General features: G+C 44.5%; 1 protein-coding gene across 3 annotated transcripts in view; it reads left to right on the top strand.

Moving 5' to 3' along the window:
- SNED1 (sushi, nidogen and EGF like domains 1) overlaps positions 1 to 22,132 on the top strand; it is a 274,182-nt gene that overhangs the window by 248,533 nt on the left and 3,517 nt on the right. For all 3 annotated transcript variants that reach the window (XM_073581216.1, XM_073581215.1, XM_073581214.1), the window contains 11 exons: positions 2,089 to 2,205; positions 5,901 to 6,188; positions 6,296 to 6,476; positions 8,854 to 8,966; positions 9,121 to 9,399; positions 9,483 to 9,621; positions 10,559 to 10,641; positions 10,733 to 10,831; positions 13,118 to 13,225; positions 14,527 to 14,614; positions 16,354 to 16,430. In XM_073581216.1, coding sequence (XP_073437317.1) covers positions 2,089 to 2,205; positions 5,901 to 6,188; positions 6,296 to 6,476; positions 8,854 to 8,966; positions 9,121 to 9,399; positions 9,483 to 9,621; positions 10,559 to 10,641; positions 10,733 to 10,831; positions 13,118 to 13,225; positions 14,527 to 14,614; positions 16,354 to 16,430 — 1,572 coding nt within the window. The remainder of the gene's footprint in view (positions 1 to 2,088; positions 2,206 to 5,900; positions 6,189 to 6,295; positions 6,477 to 8,853; positions 8,967 to 9,120; positions 9,400 to 9,482; positions 9,622 to 10,558; positions 10,642 to 10,732; positions 10,832 to 13,117; positions 13,226 to 14,526; positions 14,615 to 16,353; positions 16,431 to 22,132) is intronic.

Below are 22,132 nucleotides of genomic sequence, written 5' to 3'. Positions count from 1 at the left end.
TAACTAGTTAAATCCCACTGTCAAAGCTGACAGCGGGCATTTAAATAGCACTTCCGGCTGCCGGGCCGAAAGTGAGCTCATCGCCGACCCCCGTCACGTGATCGGGGGTCAGCGATGCATTGCCCTGACAACCAGAGGTCTCTTAGTGAACTCTATGGTTGTTGCAGGCAGATCGCTTTGAGTGCCGCCCCGTGGCCGGCGCTCAAAGCACAGCAGTAAATCTGCTACATGTGGGTGATCTGCTCATCACCCGTATGTAGCACAGAGCCGATCGAGAAAAAAATGTTTAAAAATAAAAAACCCTAAAAGTTCAAATCACACCCCTTTCACCCCAATCAAAATAAAACAATAAAAAAATTAACAAAAAACACACACATATTATCGCCGCATTCAGAATCGCCTAATCTATCAATAAAAAAAAGCATTAACCCGATCGCTAAAACGGCGTAGCAAGAAAAAAATTAAAACCGTCAGAATTACGTTTTTTTAGTCGCCGCGACATTGCATTAAAATGCAATAACGGGCAATCAAAAGAACGTATTTGCACAAAAGTGGTATAATTAAAAATGTCACCTCGGCCCGCAAAAAATAAGCCCTCACCTGACCCCAGATCACAAAAAATAGTGACGCTACGGGTCTCAGAAAATTGCGCAATTTTTTTTTTTTTTTTTCAGACTTTGGAATTTTTTTCACCACTTAGATAAAAGAGAACATAGACATGTTTGGTGTCTATGAACTCGTAATGACCTGGAGAATCATAATGGCAGGTTAGATTTAGCAATTAGTCAACCTATCAAAAAAGCCAAGCAAGAAACAAATGTGGAATTGCACTTTTTTTTTTGCAATTTCACCGCACTTGGAATTTTTTTCCCGTTATCGAGTACACGACATTGTAAAACCAATGGTGCCGTTTAAAAGTGCAACTCGTCCCGCAAAAAATAAGCCCTCACATGGCCATATTTACGGAAAAACAAAAAGTTATGGCTCTGGAAAGAAGGGGAGCGAAAATCGAAAAAAGCTCCGGGAGTTAAGTGGTGAAAAAAAAATCCAAAGTTTGTTTAAAAAAAAAAAATGGCGCCATTTTCCTATACCTGTAACGTTTCTATTTTTCGTGATCGCAGATTGGGTGAGGGCTTATTTTTTGCGTGCTGGGCTGGCGTTTTTATTGATAACATTTTGGTGCGGATACGATCTTTTGATCGCCCGTTATAGCCTTTTAATGTAATGTCACTGCGACCAAAAAAAAGTAATTCTTTTTTTCTCGCTACGCTGTTTAACGATCAGGTTAATCCTTTTTTTTATTGATAGATCAGGCAATTCTGAATGCGCGATACCAAATATGTGAATGTTTGATTTTTTTTTTTGTTTTATTTTGAATGGGGCAAAGGGGGGTGATTTAAACTTTTATATTTTTTTTAATTCTTTAAATATTTTTAAAAACTTTTTTTTTACTTTTGGCATGCTTCAATAGTCTCCATGGGAGGCTAAAAGCTGCCATAACCTGATCGGCTCTGCTACATACAGGCGATAATCAGATCACCTGTATATAGCAGAATACTTCAATTGCTATGAGTGCCGACCACCGGTTGGCACTCACAACAAGCCGGCAGTGACAACCATAAAGGTCTCCAGGAGACCTCTGGTTGTCATGCCAACCCATCGGTGACCCGCGATCACGTGACGGGGGGTCACCGATGGGCAGATTTCCAGCCCGATGGCCGGAAGCGCACATTAAATGCTGCTGTCAGAGTTTGACAGCAGCATTTAGCAGGTTAATAGCTGTGGGTGGATCGCGATTCCACCTGTAGTTGTGTCGGGCACATGTCAGCTGTTCAAAACAGCTGACATGTACTGGGAAAGATGTGGGCTCACCGCCGAAGCCCACAACAAAAGAGAGAGAAGCGACATGCTCTGTGCTAGTACGATGCATGTCGCAAAGTGGTTAAAATCCGCATCATGACCAATGCGTGTGAACACAGACTTAAAATTATTTGTAGCGAACCTAAATGGTGACGTCTATAAACAGTCCTGTTGTGTGTTGTTATCCTAAGGTATTATCTGATGCTTTGCATTAATTGTGTTTTGTAGTAAGTGACTTATGCCTGCTTAATCCATGTGGCAGCCGTGGTGTCTGTGTGTCCAGTGCAGAGGGTGCAGTTAGCTGTAATTGCCGAACTGGCTATACCGGCATCACGTGTGAAAGAGGTAACATTAGGTTATAAAGCGTGTTCAGTGTGTCCTGTTACGCAGAACATCATGCCACATCTTAGGCAAGTCTAAAGGCCTCCATATCTACGAGACTACACATACTAAATTATGAGTCAGTATAATGTTCAAATCAATAACCGTTAGAGTATAAATCAAATTTTATTTGACAAACTTCCCAATCATAACGGTATTTTTTAACTAAAAAAGTCAAAATGCACTGTTCCAAATTATTATGATCAACAGAGTTTTCAAATATTTTATAGGCCGCAAAGAACTGAAAATGGTTATTTGTTCAATTTGCAGCATTACGAGGTCACATTTACTGAAATAAAAAGCTTTTTAATTGAAAAACATCTTAACAGGCCAAGGTACATGTAACATAGGACCCTTCTTTGATGTCACCTTCACAATTCTTGCATCCATTGATCTTGTGAGTTTTGAATATTTTCTGCTTGCATTTCTTTGCAGGATGTCAGAATAGCCTCCAGGAGCTGCTGTTCTGATATGAACTGTCTCATAGATATTATGTTTGAGGATACTCCAAAGGTTTTCAATAGGGTTGAGATCAGGGGAGTATGCTTCTTTTATGCCCTAGAAGCCAATGACTCAGATGTATTCTCTGCAGTATGAGTTGGTGCATTGTATGCATGAAGATGATTTTGCTATGGATGGCACAAGTCTTCTTTTTGTACCATGTAAGAAAGTGGTCAGTCAGAAGCTCTATATACTTTGCTGAGTTCATTTTGACATAGTCAGACACTCTAAAGGGGTCTACCAGCTCTATTCCCATGATTTCGATCCAAAACATGACTCCGCCATGACATCACAGTCTTGTTGGGTCATGGTGGCCATCCTCCAGTCATCCACTTCTCCATCCATCTGGATCAGCCAGGGTTGCACATCACTCATAAGTAAACAAGACTGTTTTAAAATTAGCATTCATGGACGTCTGGGCTGACTGCAACAATTTCTGCTTGTGAGCACTGTTTAGGGGTGCCTGAATAGCAGGCTTATGCACAACTGCAGCCTCTGGAGGATCCTACACCTTGAGGTTCACAGGATTCCAGAGGCACCAGAAGCTTCAATTACCTGTTTGCTGCTTTGTAGTGGTAGCTTAGCAGTTGCTCTATTCATCCGATGAATTTGTCTGGCAGAAGCCTGCTTTATAATGCCTTTATCTAAACAAACCCGTATGTGCTCTGTATAAGCCACACATCTCTTCACAATACGATGATCACGTTTAAAAGAGTTGTCCGGTCTAAATCGATAAGTCGTCAATCTGTGTGACTGCAGACTTATGAAATCCCCCAGTGCACGCACTGTGCGCTGCAGGGATTTCACAGTTTCTGAACCGGGACGTGAGGCTATGTCCTTATGCTTCCGGCCAGTGGGCATGATGTGGTCAACTAGAGGGTGCGACCTCACTCCCGCACCCTCTGGCTGGGAGTAAGCATAACTTATACAGTGGGGAAAAAAAGTATTTCCTCAGCCACCAATTGTGCAAGTTCTCACACTTAAAAAGATGAGAGAGGCCTGTAATTCACATCATAGGCATTGATGATGAAACGTGGATGGGTCTTTCAGAATGATAATGATCCCAAGCACACGACCAGGGCAACGAAGGAGTGGCTTCGCAAGAAGCATATGAAGGTCCTGGAGTTGCCTAACCAGTCTCCAGATCTCAACCCCATAGAAAACCTTTGGAGGGATTTTAAAGTCCGTGTTGCCCAGCGACAGGCCGAAAACATCACTGCCCTAGAGGAGATCTGCATGGAGGAATGGGCCATCATACCACCAACAATGGGTGCCAACCTTGTGAAGACTTACAGAAAACGTTTGACCTCTGTCATTGCCAACAAAGGATATATAACAAAATATTGAGATGAACTTTTGTTAATGACCAAATATTTATTTTTCCACCATAATTTGCAAAATAAATCTTGCCAAATCAGACAAGGTGATTTTCTGGATTTGTTTTCTCATTTTGACTCTCATAGTTGTGGTCTACCTATGATGTCAATTACAGGCCTCTCATCTTTTTAAATGTGAGAACTTGCATATTTGGTGGCTGACTAAATACTTTTTTTCCCCCACTGTACATATCCTCCGGTCTAGGGTCAAAAAACGGTTTATCCCCACAGCGCACAGTGTGTGCATTGGGGGCATTCATAAGGATGCAGTCACACAGAGTGACTGCAGACTTAAAGAGGTTGTCCAGTCCAAATCATTACGTTTCCATGAAATATCTAATGTTTTTATACCTTGTACAAGGCATTGCACTATTTGTCGCTTTTTGGTAGCAGAGAGATCCTTTTTCTTTCCCATATTGCTGGATGCCTGTGGCCTGCTTAATAACGTAGAACATCCATCTCAAGTAGTTTTCTTTTAATTGGTCTCACCTGGCAAACTATTTATCACAGGTGTTTGATATTGATTTCAGTGATCCAAAGAACCCTGAGACACAACACCATCCATGAGTTGATTTTCAAAACAAAAAATTGCATCTTTATGACACTTAAATTCAATTTTTATAACAATTTGCAACGCGTTGTAAAGTTGGAGAAACCCACCAATATTGGCACGATTGGCCGTCAAGCTAATGTTTATGGTGCCTTCCAATGGTCACCCGACATCATCTGGCCAGGCAGTTTAAATTTTAACACCTGACCCTTTTGTTATTTAGAAGATAAGCCGCTGTCAGAGCTGTCTGGCAGTGTCTTTCTCCACTCTCCTGGTAAAGAATACATAAACTGAGCCGAATGCTCTGGTTTATAGGGGATTCTCCCCATTGCAGAGGTGAACACTCCTGTGTATGAGGGAACCGAGTGCACATTCTGCTGTCAGCTATCCAATGTATATGAGCGCCTTAGGCTATGTGCACATGTATGCAGAAATTTCCTGAGAAAAAAACGAACTCCTTCCCAGGAAATCCGCAATTTTTGTTTCTCCCTTTTAGCGCATTTTTTGTGCACTTTTTTTGCGGATTTTTCGCGTTTTTTTCCGGAGCATCCTAATACAATGAAATCCGCAGATTTTCTGCAAAATTAATGAATTTTTCTGTGGAAAAAACGCATCATGGGCAGAAAAATTGCGGATTTCATTCTAATAATAGGATGCTTAATGTATGTGTTTTTTAAGCGTTTTTGCAGGGGAAAAACGCTAACAAAAACGTGAAAAAAACGTGAAAAATCCTGAACATGTGAACATAACCTTAAAAGTAAGCTCCAAAACTAAGAGACAACAGCTCCCTTAGTAGACCACTCTCCAACATACCCAGTGGTCACAGCGAGCACCATTCCACCTTCCTTAGGCTAGTTTCACACTAGCGTTCTTGGGCGCACGGCCGCCGCTAAGCCCCGCCCTCGGTCGCCTCTCCTCCGGTCAGTTCCTCCTCTGATCGCATGAGGCTGCATGCGATCAACGTATCCTATATTTAGCGTTGGATACGCTGATCGTGCGCTGGTCTGATTTTGCTGGTGCTGCGCCCTTTTGGCGCTGCGCCAAGCGCACAAAAACGCACGTCTGATTTCTTTCAGAAACAGCGCCACACTTCTCCATTGATTGCACTGTGTATTTCAGCTCTATTACAGTGAAGAGGAAACTCTCCAATATCACACACAGACTATGGACAGGTGTGGGGCACTGATTTTGGAACATAGTTAAGACCTATTTCTTTCTCCTTCATTGTACAGATCTGCTGCCTCCTCTGTCTTTGTCACTGGGTGCCATGGGAGAGAACAGTGTGTGGATCTTCTGGACACCACCTGAGGAAGGGGCTGGACACTCATCAGATGGTTTTGCTGTGAGCTACACGGCCCCAGATGGCTCCTCAAGGACAGACTTCGTGGAGAGAGGTCAAACTGAGCATGAGTTACGAGGCCTCAGCCCAGGACGCTCTTATAACGTCACTATTGTCACTGTGAAACGCAACCTACGCCACAATGATATCAGCCGCCCACTGACGCTCTCTGCCCGCACAAGTGAGAGATCGTCAATTCATGTGCATGCCTCTATAACCCCCAAATTCATTATGTCTGTGTATCTGAGACTCTTACATACATGCTAAAGTAAAAAATGTATGTTGCAGGACCACCTACAGTGGACAGACCGCGGGTCAGTTCAGTGACAGAAACTTCTCTTACTGTTTCTTGGTCACTCAGCCCGCACAGACACTTTCCAGTGGCGCATGTTAGACTGTCCTTGCTGCACCCAAATGAGAGGATACAGCAGGCAGAGCAGGAGCCTTCAGCAGGAGAATATACTTTCAGGTGAGTATAAGGAGTACATAATAGATTACACCTGGTTTAAGAGGTGTGTCGAATTGAGAAAAATATATTAATCTTTAATTATATAGCGCCATCATATACTACATCACTTAGGTTATGTGCCCACCATCAGTAATTGCTGCGGGTTTGACGGCTGGCCAGCTAGAAATCCCATGTTCACTATTTGTGCACATATGCCTGCGGATCACCCGTGGAGACTGACGTGTGGCGCGTCTCTCCAGACCGCAGCATGTCAATCTCTCTTGTGGAGACGCTAGTCTCCGCTAGAGAAATTGCATCAATAGAAATGTAATGGACGCGGTGAATCCGCACGGTTCAGGGAACACATGTGGATTTACCTGCGTTCAATAGAAGCAAGCGCTTTAGATATGGCGATCATACGCTGCATCCATAGTGCTGCTAGTTCCAGATCGTGGCCACCCGGCCTTAGAAAAGTGTCACACATATTATGTATGCGGTGCAGATTTTCTGCAAGGGTATGCATCCGCAGAATCTACAGCGTAATACTGTACTAGCAAAATAAATGAGATTTCAACAAATCTCATGTCCACATTGATGAAAATTCATGCAGAAATTCTTCCTGCAGAGCCAGGGCGGATTTAACCCTTTACAAAGGATATTTAAATATCAAATCCTATGAATAAATTCTGTGGTTACATAGAGACTACAGCCAAATAGAATACCATAAAAAACCATGTTAGCAACATGTTACCAATAAACCAGATTCAAAAAGTATGAACCACAAGACCCCTTTCCTGGTATGATATCACCTGGTTTCTGAGGACAAGCAGGCCAATGGCTAACTTACATGGGACCCCCAAACCCACGCGTATCGACACAGTAATGTGTCTTTCTCAAGGTCAGTGTTATGCTCTGTTGCGGTCCTTAATATATACACATAAAGCTAATGATAACTCTTACCAGCTGAGCTTTTTTTTGTGTAGAGAGGAAAATCAATCCTGGACTTAATGAGTCGGCGTCCTATCACTGCCAATGCGCAGGCGCCTGGGTGTACCGGCGGAAGTTGCATGAATATGCCCTCACTAGGCCTCAATTCCCAATGCGCAAGCGCCTGAATGTGTTGCCAGTTCAATTCTTACTCCATCAGAAGGCGCCAGACAGGTGTAAATGCGCAAGCGCAATGATCTCCAATGCGCGGGCGCCAAGATGTAACTACAAATGTCATCAGACATCAATACCAGGAAAGGGGTCTTGTGGTTCATACTTTTTGAATCTGGTTTATTGGTAACATGTTGCTCACATGGTTTTTATGGCATTCTATTTGGCTGTATTCTCTATGTAACCACAGAATTTATTCATAGGATTTGATATTTAAATATCCTGGTATAGTTGCAAACAGCACTATGATATTATGATTATAATTATGAATGCAATTGTTGACCCTAGACTATGAAATCAGCAGGTATTTGTTATTTGATTGAACGGTTAAAGTATTTAGCTATTCATTAATATGACCCATTGTCTTTGTTTTGCCATGTGTGTCTGTTTGTTCAGACTTTTTTAATTGTTTTTAAACACAGTGTTTGCTTGTTGTGTTACTACAATAAAACTGATATTTTTTTATCACATTATTGTGTGGTGATCCCTATTTGTGTGCATATACTTTTTTTCTCTATGTGCTTCTATATAAGTCTGAATAAAATGTAGCAGATATGCTGTGGAAAACTCTGCAACATGTGCACAGACTTAACTTCTATCTAAAAGAGGATCAACCATCAAAACCTATGATTAGCAGCGTTATGATGATCTTACAGGGTGTCATGTCTCAGGATGCGAGGGGATGTGTAGTCACGTTTTGAAAATAATGATGCTTGCTCATTTCTACAACTCATCTATGGCAATGTGTAACACTTAGTGAAGCAAGATTCTTTTTTTTTTTTTTACGTTAACTTCTTGATCAGTATAGTGAGTTTATTATGGTGATCAGTCAAAGGTTATACCCACTGGTGACTGGTGGTGCCACTTTGACCTACGCCACTCGCCTAAAACCTTTTACAACGTCTTTTGCCGTTTCATATGGTCTAATTTCTAACCTTATTTCAGCCCTCTCCAATAGCACATCCCAGCCATATGTATTTCTTTCTGCCCACGTGATCTACATGCTGGTCACATATTCTATGATAATTGCAGTAGTGTAACAACGTCGGCCCACAGCCCCAATATGATCTCCACTTTTGGACCAATCTGTCCATAGACCAGGGTGACATTAGCTAGGTGTTGGACCAAGCCCAATATGACAACTTTACATTATATATGCATTATGCACGTTATTTATTGTTGGCTTTAGAACAAGAATTTGTAACAGAATAAAATGTATAACTTAATCTTCTCTCCACAGAGATTTACTGCCTGGCGAAAAATATTCCATTCAAATCAGTACTTTAAGCACTTCTGACCCTGGCAACCCATCTTCAGAAAGCCTGCCCAGTGTACCCCTGACAGCCTGGACACGTAAGACAATAAAAGCATTTACTAATGTTCGAATAATATGGAATGTTGGGAATGTTTATGTACAGTATATATTATTAGTAAAGTGAACATGTAAATTATTATACTTTCCAAACATCAGCCATGTCAGTAACAGTGTCCGCCTCCTGCTCACCAGGACCACTTCCTCCCAGTAACTTCTCGGCTGTTCTGGTCACTACAAGCACTGTGCACTTAAACTGGGATTCACCCCCTGACGGCTCTGTTGATGGATACATATTCAATGTAACACAAAATCACAGCACCAAGAGTCGATATATGCCTAACGGAAAGCTGACATCATATACTGTACGAGACCTACAGCCCGGCCAGAGATACCGTATTACTGCGACTACTCTGCGTAATACTCCACAAGGCCCTGTGAATAGTGAGCCAAAGACTCTACGGATACAGACATGTAAGGATGAAACTATGGGAGGAGACAATAATGATCTGCTAATATGGAGCTCTGGCACATATTATTTACTCTATTTTCTGCAGTGCAGAGGGAGGGACCTCAGGAGCCCAGGTGGACACCTCCTAGGATTTTACGGAACAGACCTCCACCACAGACTCCTCCAGAAATACGCATGCTAACAGAAAGGGGTCCTCCTCCAGTCGAGACTCCACAAGCCCACAGGTAAACATGAGAGTGAGTTGAGGTCCACCAATATGGAAAGTACGGCTGACAAGATGTGAGTTATTGTGTTTCTTATTATTGTGGTTTGTCCTGAGGAAGAAGTAAATGTGGTTTGAAACGCGTTGATTAATAAAAACTGCATTTACATCTCTACGGTCTCCTACTGCATCTTATACCTTTGGCAGCTTTGATTTACCTCCACCTTTGTCCAGTTTCCATATGGTATACCATTTGTGGATAAGCAACAGCCAAGTTTTTCAAGCTAACACAGGAGTTCCACAACCTTATCAGTTGAACATTTTTCTCTGCCTCTGTTCCTCATTTTAACCTAGAGAAGACCCTATTGCACTCATTATGTTTGCAATTTTTATTACAATCGTAATGGTCCACCTGCACATTTTCCAAGAGCACTCCGTCGGGATCAGAAAAATCTGACTTCTCCCCCGACAGATGGTGTGATTTCAAACAACCATCTTGTTTTCCCTAGAAGTGAGGTGTCTCTCAGTATCTTAATGTCAGCCAAAGCCATAAATATCGTTGGGTTGAGCCAACTGTCTAATGTGTGTGGGGTCACCGGAGATGTGATCATCGGGGGAGTCAGTGATCCAGCATGTCCGATGTTGGACTACCGATTCTTTTGTTCTCCTTGAGATAAGCCATTACCAGAGATGTCTGGCAGAGGCTCTCTCATAGTGAATACATTAGCGCCTGGCTGAACAAGCGTTTCTGTGTATGGGAGAGATTGCCCAGATCATATGACCGACACCTGTGTATGGTGGGTTTTACGCTCCTGTCCCCAAAAAAACACACGTGCACGCTGTGCCAGGCTGAGCTTTCATGTGTATTAGGGGTTCAGGAAAGAGCTGTTCATCTGATATTTGATGTGAATGGTCACCTTTAAAGTCTATGACATATTCCTCTGTTCTTCTCATTATAGGTTCACGGAACTGACAGATGGCCGAAAACGTATCACTGCCAAATTTAGTCATCAAGGCAATAGGTCCATCAATATCACTAAAGGTGATAAGAATTTTACACAGAACCAGTCACATATGCAAAAGAACATATGAGAAAACCCTTTTTTATTGTTTTAATGATTTTTTTCTTTAAGAACCTGAAGCTCCTATCAGAGTAGAAAATTCTGATGAATCCCCCATCCCCGTTAGACAAGCACTTCAACTGCAAGACGCTGAGCAAAGCAGTAGAGATGGTATGTAACAGGCAGCTCGAGCCCAGGTGACTAGTAAAAATACTTAAGAAACAAAAAAAAAAAAATTTAAAAGCCCAAAATAGATGAAAAAATTACAACTTTATTCCTATTACAAGAAACATTAAAATGAGGTAGAGGTGGGAAAGAATGACCAGTGAAAAAGCAGACGCAGCACACAAGGGACAAGGCAAATATTAATATGTATAAATAATAGCAGCAGAGTTAATGGACACATCATAAATTGTAAATGCAAATTTAGAAAGTGCATATGTCACAATCCATTTTTGGATCTGTGACAGATTTGGCGTTTCATATTAAAACTTTTTCCTTTCAGGCCATTGGGGGTTAATGTCAAAAAGGATAATTATTGTGTAGGTAACCTGCTGCTGTATGAAGTGCTGATGTAAATATTACCTGATACAAGTGAGGACCGTCCCTTGGATACATCCACCCTGACGTGCGTTTCAGTGTCTGCCTTCATCAGGCTATACACTGCTTCACCCATTATCAGAACATAGAGCAGCTCCTCAATTGAGCAGTGGCTGTTGCAGCCACTGGCTCCAAAATCAGCTGGTCAGCATTGGTAGTGGGTGTCGGACCATGACCTAAGGATAGGTCATCTAATATATAAAGCTCAAGTGTGTGTATGTATATAGAGTATGTATGTATGTGTGTGTGTATGTCCGGGATTGGCATCTGCACCGTCGCAGCTACAGCCACAAAATTTGGCACAGTCACACTTCTGGACCCCGAGAGTGTCCTAGGCTATGTTGTGAGGCGAAATTTTAACTCCGCGCGTTCCAATTCACCAAACAATTTTGCCCCTATCTACATAATGGGGAAAAAGTGTGTGTGTATCAAGCCCTGCCCCTCATTATGATGTCATAATGGTTGCCATGGCGATGCTGATGTCATAGGTTGCAAGCCCCACCGCTGATTATGATGTCATAATGGTTGACTATGGGATGGAGGATGTGTGATGGGTATAGGGGCACTGGACTATGGGATGGAGGATATGTATGACGGGTATATGAGCACGGGACTATGGGATGGAGGATGTGTGATGGGTATATGGGCACTGGACTGTGGGATGGAGGATATGTATGACGGGTATATGGGCACCGGACTATGGGATGGCGGATATGTATGATGGGTATATGGGCACGGGACTACGGGATGGAGGATATGTATGACGGGTATATGGGCATGGGACGGAGGATATGTATGATGGGTATATGGGCACGGGCCTATGGGATCGTGGATATGTATGATGGGTACATGGGCACGGGCCTATGGGATCGTGGATATGTATGATGGGTATATGGGCACAGGACTATGGGATGGAGGATAATTATAATTTGCTATAACTAACCACAGTTAGTTACTATGCCCGGGCAGCGGCGGGCTCTTCAGCTAGTTTCTGATAAAGTGGTGGACAATCTCTTTATAGGAAACGCTTTTTCCCAGCAGAAATGTATTTTTAAATAATAAACTGGGCTTTACGCACCTTCCTTGTGTCCAGCGCTGAGTTTCCACCGCTGCCCCTGGTGTCTGTTATTTTCTGGAGCGCTGACATCACAGTAGCCAATAACTGAGCTCAGTGGGTAACAGAGGAGGAAAGCTGCAGTCGGGAGATAGGGGTTTCCTAAAACTGGAAAGCCCCTTTAAATCAATAGTCAGTGTAATGCAGCGATAGACACACTTTGTAGCCCAGAGTTACGGTACATATTCTTAAAACAAGACCCCCTCTATTAACTCTGAATTCCTGATCGGGTGTATAAAAATAGGTTTTCTACACTGGAGAACCCCTTTAATGTTTGGGTTAATGGAACAGATGTGTTATGTTATGGCCACATGATAAACTAAAACTGATGAACGAAAAGGAAGCCAGCTCACCAGTAAGCAGACGCAGTAACATGGAGCTCCGTACAGACCAACGTCGACAATTAGGAAAAGAGAAAGTTCAGCTCCAGCTGCTTAAAATTCTTCTTTATTGAATCGGTTTAAAATGGACACATCATGAATCTCTCCATATTACCAAACCAGGTTAGAACGAGATGAGGCTACGCGTTTCGACCTACATGGTCTTTGTCACATGGCTGTGACAAAGACCATGTAGGTCGAAACGCGTAGCCTCATCTCGTTCTAACCTGGTTTGGTAATATGGAGAGATTCATGATGTGTCCATTTTAAACCAATTCAATAAAGAAGAATTTTAAGCAGCTGGAGATAAAATAAAACCCTTGCAAACACTTACACATAGCATATGTGATTCTTGTCTCACAGGTACCCGGAGAGGCTGCTTGGAAACTCCGTGTAGTAATGGAGGAACCTGTGTGAATGGAGAAATCTGTGACTGCCCACCTGGATATAAAGGGCAGCAATGTCAGCTAGGTATGTACTTTATGTATGTACAGAAACAGACATGACTGAAGCTCGTCATCTCATTTCAGTAAGTCGGGCAGATGCTACTTCTATATGGTTTAATAACCTACTTATGCTTTGTGATTCTGGTACACAACCCAATATCATTATAGATGTATTAGTGGCAATCACAGGAACCAGTATCAACAGTGTTAAAGGGTTATTCTTATCCCCTATTCATATGATTGTCTATGGGACTGCTCTTAATAGTGGCGCATTGTGCTTGGCTTTCTCCAGTGGTACCATAAACAATGAATGGAGCAGAGGTCCAGCATGTGCGTCAACACACTCCCTTTAAAGGCACTCTGTCAGCATTTTTTTTATATTTAATCTGAGAGCAGCATCATGTGGGGTGTCACTCGCTCATCAGTTTCTATGCAGTTTCCATCCAATCAGTATTTTATCATCAGGACTAGGTGTCGCATGCTAGGAAGTCCAGATAATCTGTGCAACCCTGTCCTCACCACTGATTGGCAGCTTTCTGCCTATGTAAACAGGAATGTCAATCAGAGGTGTGGGCGGGGTTATACAGAGCTCATCTTTCATAGCACTGCTACATCTACAGCAGAGAAAACAGGGATTCTATCAAAACTGTTACAAGCAGACCAATAAGTGATACATCACTGGAATCAGGCTCAATGCCCCTACATCATGCTGCTCTCAGACTCCATTGCAACAATAAACTCACAGAAATATGGGGAGAACATACAAACTTCTGGCAGATGTTGCCCAGTGCTAATCACTGAGCCACCATGCTACCCTATCCACTGTATATGTGCCCTGTGTGCATGTACTATAAAAAAAAAAAAAGCTTTACAACTTTATAAAGCACAATAAGGGACAGCGCAGATAAACTGCAAGCGACAGCGAGTATACAGGTTGTTTCACACCTGTTGTAGACGTGACATGAATCCCTAACCTCTCCCGCTGAGTCTCCCTGTATCTGGAGTGGCTCACAGCACTGTCGATATATTGCGTGACTGTGTATCGCATCTGCAGCTGCAGGAATAAAAGACCTCAAACGATTTTTATTGAGAATATTCCGATGATTGACTTCAATTCTCCAGTATAAGTCTCCGGGCTGCTCCCCGCTGGTGAGGTCCAGCCGCGAGGGCAGTGATGTTACACAGTGTGGATATGGATGGGTCACTGGAGACGTTGTGAGTCATTTGGCTGCCAGGGCCGTAATGCGATTGTGTGGGCCGCAGCTTTGTGTGTTGGAACATGTAAGTGTGCGAGCGGTTACAGGGGCTGACATCTTTGTTCTCCAGCCTGCAGGAAAGAATCGTTTGCCTGCACAAGACTCTACTCGGAAACGCTGTCACATCCGGTGTGGGAGGGAGGCGTGTGCCACCACCTGTAAGTAATTAACCCCCCACTACATCATTGCACCCTCCTGTCATCACATGTAAGGTGTGGAACGGACTGTTCCATTAAAAGCACAGCGCGGGGAGTGTGGATTCTCTCCAGGGCCTTTGTCTAAGTTGGCCGGAGACGTTGCACACTACACAAATGGCTAACAAATATGAATGTTTCTGGGATCAAAGAGATTTATCATGCCAATATTTACTCGCCTCGTGCTCTTCAAACTAAGAACCTAAATTTACTGCTTTGTTTAGTATCAAACAGATTTTATTTGCAGGCATGAGAAACTATGACAACAGTATAAAGTGACGTGGTCCATAGAGACGGGGGGCTACAGAAAGTACAGAAATCTGTGAGCAATGACTAGAGCTTATATTATCAAACAGACATAAAGAGGATGGGCAGAAAGACTGCCCACATACCCGACAGATAGCAAAGCCCCCACACCCGACAGATAGCAAAGCCCCCACACCCGACAGATAGCTGTCAGAGGAACCATTGCTCGGCCGGAAGCCATGGTGATTGCCTCTGCCGTACACAGGAGCGCATGTGTTCTGTATGAGACACGCTGACAGACATCTCTGATGGCGGCCTATCTCCTAGAGAACAAGGGGATCAGCAGTCTGAAATGGGACATGCCTGGTCCTTGGGAGCTCTTCCGACGTCATCTGTCATAGACCCCATACACATTAGCCTGAACCCCTCGTCATCGGTGGGTTTGGCTGACGTTAGTCTAATATGTATGGGGGACCTTTACGTTAATATGCCAATAAGATTGTTGTGCCCCATATTTAGTGCTCGTTATTGGCAGAACGTCACCTCCTTACAGGCGGACATGTGCTGACGATGATGACTTGATTTAAAGCCGCATAAAATCATTGTTATCTGATGAACGAGCGTTTTGGTAATTCCTTGGGTGATTGTCCAAATGTTTACACAGGGAAACAATCAGGAACAAGCGTGCCAGAAAATGAGATGGAAAAGGCGCTCTGAAGTGCATTATCTGACATAGTTTTCCAAAGTTGCCAAACAGTAAAATTTTCTAGAATGGCTTCCAGATTTTTCAGAAATTATTACATTCACAGCTTTAAATAGTTCTGAATTCTGACGGGGCAGGCTGGAGTCAGACGCTCCTGATTCATGGAGATATGTCTGGGGCGCCTGACGAGTGGTCTGTCTCCGTGAGATCTCTTGCTTACTGAACGCCACAGCTTGTCAGGAATTAGGCTGTTCTGCCCCCTTCGCACCTTAGCATGACCCATTTTAGCAGAGCTGGGAGAAACTGATGTTAAGGCGCCAAAAGTCACAAAATCTAGGCCCAACTTCACCTTTTCAAAGCTTTTATACCAGAATTCTGGGGTGAAAGCTTTGATGAATCGGGCCCACAGTCAATTTGCGTAGTAATGTGGATCTCGGTTGCCATGCCAATATGTTGGACCTGTTTTTGCATTGTGAAATCACCCAATGATATGGCCGTGGGGGATGAAGGCTTGTGAGCTATGATGGTGACTTGACTTGTTTCCATAGTGCAGTCACCACTGTCCATGCCATCAGATGTGGAGGTGATACCCCGTATTAGGACATCCCCTCAATTAGGAAGTAGAAGTAGTGGATTAAAAGGTGTATGGCATTATGCGCGAACAGATTTCTTTCCAAAATCGGAAATCAGCCCTACTATTTCCCTGTTTATAGTCTTATATGGATTGAAGATATGTTTTTACTTTCTTTTGCAGGTACAGGCGGGTGTATAAGGTTCAACATGATGTATGTTCCAGAGAGATCTGCGAAGGCACCGTCAGAGGCCGACCAAGTGGGTAAAATGTAAACTACACTCACTGGCCACTTTATTAGGTACACCATGCTAGTAAGGGGTTGGACCCCCTTTTGCCTTCAGAACTGCCTCAATTCTTCGTGGCAGAGATTCAACAAGGTGCTGGAAGCATTCCTCAGAGATTTTGGACCATATTGACATGATGGCATCACACAGTTGGCGCAGATTTGTCGGCTGCACATCCCTGATGCGAATCTCCCGTTCCACCACATCCCAAAGATGCTCTATTGGATTGAGATCTGGTGACTGAGGAGGCCATTTGAGTACAGTAAACTCATTGTCATGTTCAAGAAACCAATCTGAGATGATTCGAGCTTTATGACATGGCGCATTATCCTGCTGAAAGTAGCCATCAGATGTTGGGTACATTGTGGTCATAAAGGGATGGACATGGTCAGCAACAATACTCAGGTAGGCTGTGGCGTTGCAACGATGCTCAATTGGTACCAAGGGGCCCAAAGAGTGCCCAGAAAAAATTCCCCACACCATGACACCACCACCACCAGCCTGAACCGTTGATACAAGGCAGGATGGATCCATGCTTTCATGTTGTTTACGCCAAATTCTGACCCTACCATCCGAATGTCGCAGCAGAAATCGAGACTCATCAGACCAGGCAACGTTTTTCCAATCTTCTACTGTCCAATTTCGATGAGCTTGTGCAAATTGTAGCCTCAGTTTCCTGTTCTTAGCTGAGAGGAGTGGTACCCAGTGTGGTCTTCTGCTGCTGTAGCCCATCTGCCTCAAAGTTCGACGCACTGTGCGTTCAGAGATGCTCTTCTGCCTACCTTGGTTGTAACGGGTGGCAATTTGAGTCACTGTTGCCTTTCTATCAGCTCGAACCAGTCTGCCCATTCTCCTCTGACCTCTGGCATCAACATGGCATTTCTGGCCACAGAACTGCCGCTCACTGGATTTTTTTTCTTTTTCGGACCATTCTCTGTAAACCCTAGAGATGGTTGTGCGTGAAAATCCCAGTAGATCAGCAGTTTCTGAAATTCTCAGACCAGCCCTTCTGGCACCAACAATCATGCCACGTTCAAAGGCACTCAAATCACCTTTCTTCCCCTTACTGATGCTCGGTTTGAACTGCAGGAGATTGTCTTGACCATGTCTACATGCCTAAATGCACTGAGTTGCCGCCATGTGATTGGCTGATTAGAAATTAAGTCTTAACACACAGTTGGACAGGTGTACCTAATAAAGTGGCCAGTGAGTGTATAGTTGCTGCTAAATGCTCATCCTGGTTATTATTATTATTATTATGCATTTATACAGCGCCATTTATTCCATGGCGCTTTACATGTCAAAAGGGGAATTATAGACAAGTGTAATATATACAAGAATAATAAACAAGTGTAAGACAAGGGACGCACAAGTACATAAGGAGAGGGGACACTGCCCGCAAGTGCTCACAGTCTACAGGGATGGGTGAGGATACAGTAGGAGGGGGTAGAGCAGGTCGTGCGGTGGTAGACCGAGGATAATTGCAGGCTGTAGGCTTGCCGGAACAGGTGGGTCTTCAGGTTCTTCTTGAAGGTTTCCGTTGATGGTGAGAGTCTGATGTGTTGCGGCAGGGAGTTCCAGAGTATGGGGGAAGCACGGGAGAAGTCTTGTATGCGGTTGTGGGAAGAGGAGATAAGGGGGGAGTAGAGAAGGAGATCTTGAGATGATCGAAGGTTGCGTGCGGGTAGGTACCTAGAGACCATGTCACAGATGTATGGAGGAGACAGGTTGTGGATGGCTTTGTATGTCATGGTTAGTGTTTTGAATTGGATCCTCTGGGCGATAGGAAGCCAGTGAAGGGCCTGGCATAGGGGGGGAGGCTGGGGAGTAGCGGGGAGACAGGTGGATTAGTCGGGCAGCAGAGTGTAGGATGGACTGGAGTGGTGCCACAGTGCTAGAGGGGAGGCCAGAGAGTAGGAGGTTGCAGTAGTCGAGGCGGGAGATAAGAGCGTGCACTAGTGTTTTTGTCGTTTCGTGTTTGAGGAATGAGCGGATCCGGGAAATATTTTTGAGTTTGAGGCGGCAGGAGGAGACGAGGGCTTGGATATGTGGTTTGAAAGAGAGCGCAGAGTCGAGGATCACCCCAAGGCACCGAGCGTGCGGGACTGGGGAAAGAGAACAGCCGTTGACATTGATGGATAGGTCTGGTGGAGGGGTAGAGTGAGATGGGGGAAAGATGATGAATTCTGTTTTGTCCATGTTCAGTTTGAGAAAGCGAGCAGAGAAGAAGGCTGAGATAGCAGACAGACATTGTGGGATTTCAGTCAGTAAGGAGGCGAGGTCGGGTCCAGATAGGTAGATCTGCGTGTCATCGGCGTAGAGGTGATACTGCAAACCGTGGGATTCTATGAGCTGTCCCAAGCCGAAGGTATAGATGGAGAATAGTAGGGGTCCTAGGACGGAGCCTTGGGGAACACCGACAGACAGGGTGCGAGGTGAGGAGGTGTGTGAGAGGGAGACAGTGAATGTTCTGTCCGTTAGGTATGATGAGATCCAGGATAGGGCCAGGTCTGTGATGCCAAGAGATGAGAGAATCTGTAGCAGGAAGGAATAGTCTACGGTGTCGAAGGCAGAGGACAGGTCCAGGAGGAGGACAGAGTAGTGTCGCTTGCTCTTGGCGGTTGGTAAGTCGTTAGTGACTTTAGTTAGGGCAGTTTCAGTTGAGTGATGCGGTCGGAAGCCAGATTGTAACCGGTCAAAGAGGGAACAGGAGGAGAGGTGGGAGGACAGTTCAAGATATACATGCTGTTCCAGTAGTTTTGAGGCATAAGGGAGAAGAGATATTAGGCGATAGTTAGACACAGAGGATGGGTCAAGGGAGGGCTTTTTGAGGATGGGTGTGATTGAGGCATGTTTGAAGGATGAGGGAAAGACACCATTTGTAAATGAAAGGTTGAAAAGGTGTGTTAGAGATGGGATGAGGACTGTGGCCAAGTTAGGGATGAGGTGAGACGGGAGTGGGTCGAGAGCACAAGTGGTGAGGTGTGATTTTGACAGAAGGGTGGAGCGCTGATCTTCTGTCATGGTGGAGAAGCTGGCTTTTGCAGAACAGGGCTGAGAGGGGCATTGGGGGGTGCGGGCCAAAGTTTTGTCTGATTGTATCGATCTTCTTCTTAAAGAAGGAGGCAAAGTCTTCAGCAGAGATGAGAGGAAGGGGAGGACGTGCTGTGGGACGGAGTAGAGAATTGAAAGTGTTGAAGACCTGTTTAGGGTTATGAGACAGGGAGGATATGAGAGATGTGAAGTAAGTTTGTTTTGCGGCAGAGAGCGTGGACTTAAAGCTGGCAAGGGACTGCTTGTATGCATTGAAGTGCTCAGTAGAATGGGTTCTCTTCCATCTCCGCTCAGCGGCCCTAGAAACCCGTCGCAGTTCTTTGGTCAGGCTGGTCAGCCAGGGCTGCCTGTTGATTGTTCAAGTTTTGCTCTGCATGAGGGGGGCGGCCGAATCAAGTGTTGCTGTTATTGTGGTGTTATAAAAAGTGGCAGCAGCACCTGTGTCATGAAGGAAAGCTATGTCTGTAAGAGGGAGAAGGGATTCAGAGAGTGATTGTAAATTGAGGTGTTTGAGATTCCTGCGAGGGTGAGCGATATTATGGAGCGGGGGTTGCGCAGCAGGAGAGGAGAGGGAAGAGAATGTCAGTAGGTTGTGGTCAGACAGGGGGAGGGGTGAGTTATTGAGATTAGTGAGGGAACAGAGACGGGTGAAGATAAGGTCCAGCGTGTGACCATCTTTGTGAGTGGCCGCAGAGGACCATTGAGTGAGGCCAAGGGAAGCCGTGAGTGATAGGAGTTTAGAGGCAGTCGGGGTGGAAGTGTCAATAGGGATGTTGAAGTCGCCCATGATGATGGTGGGGATGTCAGCAGAAAGGAAATGGAGTAGCCAGGTGTTGAAGTGGTCGAGATAGGTGGAGATGGCTAGTTTTGGGGGGCGGTAGATGACAGCCAGTTGGAGGGGGAATGGATGCGGACGGAGTGCACCTCGAACGAGGGAAGAGTAGCGGAGGGTGGCAGAGGAATTGGGGTAAAAGAGCAAGTATCAGACAGGAGCAAGCCAACTCCTCCACCACGTTTATTGCTGGGGCGAGGGGTGTGAGAGAGATGGAGTCCGCCATAGGAGAGCGCAGCTGGTGAGGCTGTGTCAGAGGGAGTGAGCCAGGTTTCAGTGATGGCGAGGAAGGAGAGTTTGTTGGTGATAAAGAGGTCATGGATAAATGATAGCTTGTTGCAGAAAGAGCGTGCGTTCCATTGGGCTCCAGGTAAGGGGGTTGGGGGAGTGGGGGCTGGATGAATAGGTATGAGGTTGTCATGGTTGCGAAGACGTGTAGAGGATCGTGGCAGGGTGGTAGAAGTGAGTGTAGGGATGTGTTGAGGGGGGCCAGGATTTGGGGATATGTCGCCAGCAATGAGGAGTAGTAAACGGAGCATTAGAAGGTGGGAGGATAGGACATGATGTGGCCGTGCATGTCTGGAGAAAAAGGATTGTATGGGGAGGAACAGTTGTGAGGAGAAGGTTAGGTGGCTGGGGAGAATGGAGGGGGAGATGAATAGTTCCTTACTAGAAGGGGGGATTGCAGGAGTTAGGGAGAAATAGAGTAGTATGGGGGTGATAGTAAAAAGAGGGCGAAACATTGTTGTGGTGTTATAGTCCGTTACCTTCCAGTCAATTCCTGTCCAATTCTAGTCTAATTCAACAGTACTTAGAAATAGTACTTTGAAATAGGATTTTGAATTGGATGGAGCCGACTACGTCTGGAGCAGACCCATGGTGCTGAATATATATGCAGCTAAACACAATCAGGTGTGAGTGAAAGTGGGGTGTGACTGCCAGGCCAAATGCACAGAGTTAAGCAGAGGTCATAAAAGGGGGAAGGGGTTATACAGACCACTTAGATGTGTGGTAAAGATAACAAGATGGAGTACAATTATGGATACTAGAAGATGGGTAAGCTATGCATACCATGTAAAATACAATGCAGTTCACATGGGGCATGGTTATTTGTCATTTATACAATAAATAATAATAATTGAAACAACAACAGGAAAAGAAAGAAAACAAAGAATTTAACATCTTTTAACATGTAATTTTTTGATTCAAGATTCTGGCCTCGATTCATCAAATCTTTTACACGTAAAAAAAGTGATGTAAAAGCTTTGATGTCATAGCTCAGAGTTGCACCAAAATTTTTTCAATTTTTTTCTGCGTTTTCACGTCAAAATTGGTATAGCTGGGGCGTGACACCACAGCTCGTGTAATTCATGAGAGCTGTAGCATTTCATACGCCAAATAACTCACTGGAGTAAGATGTGTGGTGTGGTGCACACCGCTCATCAGACACTCTAGATTCATGAAGAAGCACTTCTTCATGAATCAGGAACGTCTGTCTCTACTACGCCCCCACATTTGTCACGATTCATTTTTGGATCTGTGGCAGATCTGGATTCTCGCATATAAACTTTTTCTTTCAGGCCATTGGGGGTTAATGCAGGTTTTCCCCCGCTGGTCTGCTGGTGTAACTACATTTCTGCTGGGTTAGCTGATGTGGGTGGTGATCACTCCCACCATCCTTCAAGAGGTCACCTGATGCAGCTTACCGTCGTGTTAGAGTTCATGCTACAGCGACCTAGCTGCAGGAAGGAGTAGTGGTTCCTCAGCTGTTTATGGTTTATCTGGTATC

The sequence above is a fragment of the Dendrobates tinctorius genome, unplaced genomic scaffold, assembly GCF_039654945.1.
Source record: "Dendrobates tinctorius isolate UK_male_01 unplaced genomic scaffold, ASM3965494v1 ptg000069l, whole genome shotgun sequence".
NCBI lineage: Eukaryota > Metazoa > Chordata > Amphibia > Anura > Dendrobatidae > Dendrobates > Dendrobates tinctorius.
The sequence above is the reverse complement of the archived record's forward strand: the minus strand, read 5'-3'. Positions and strand labels throughout refer to the sequence as shown.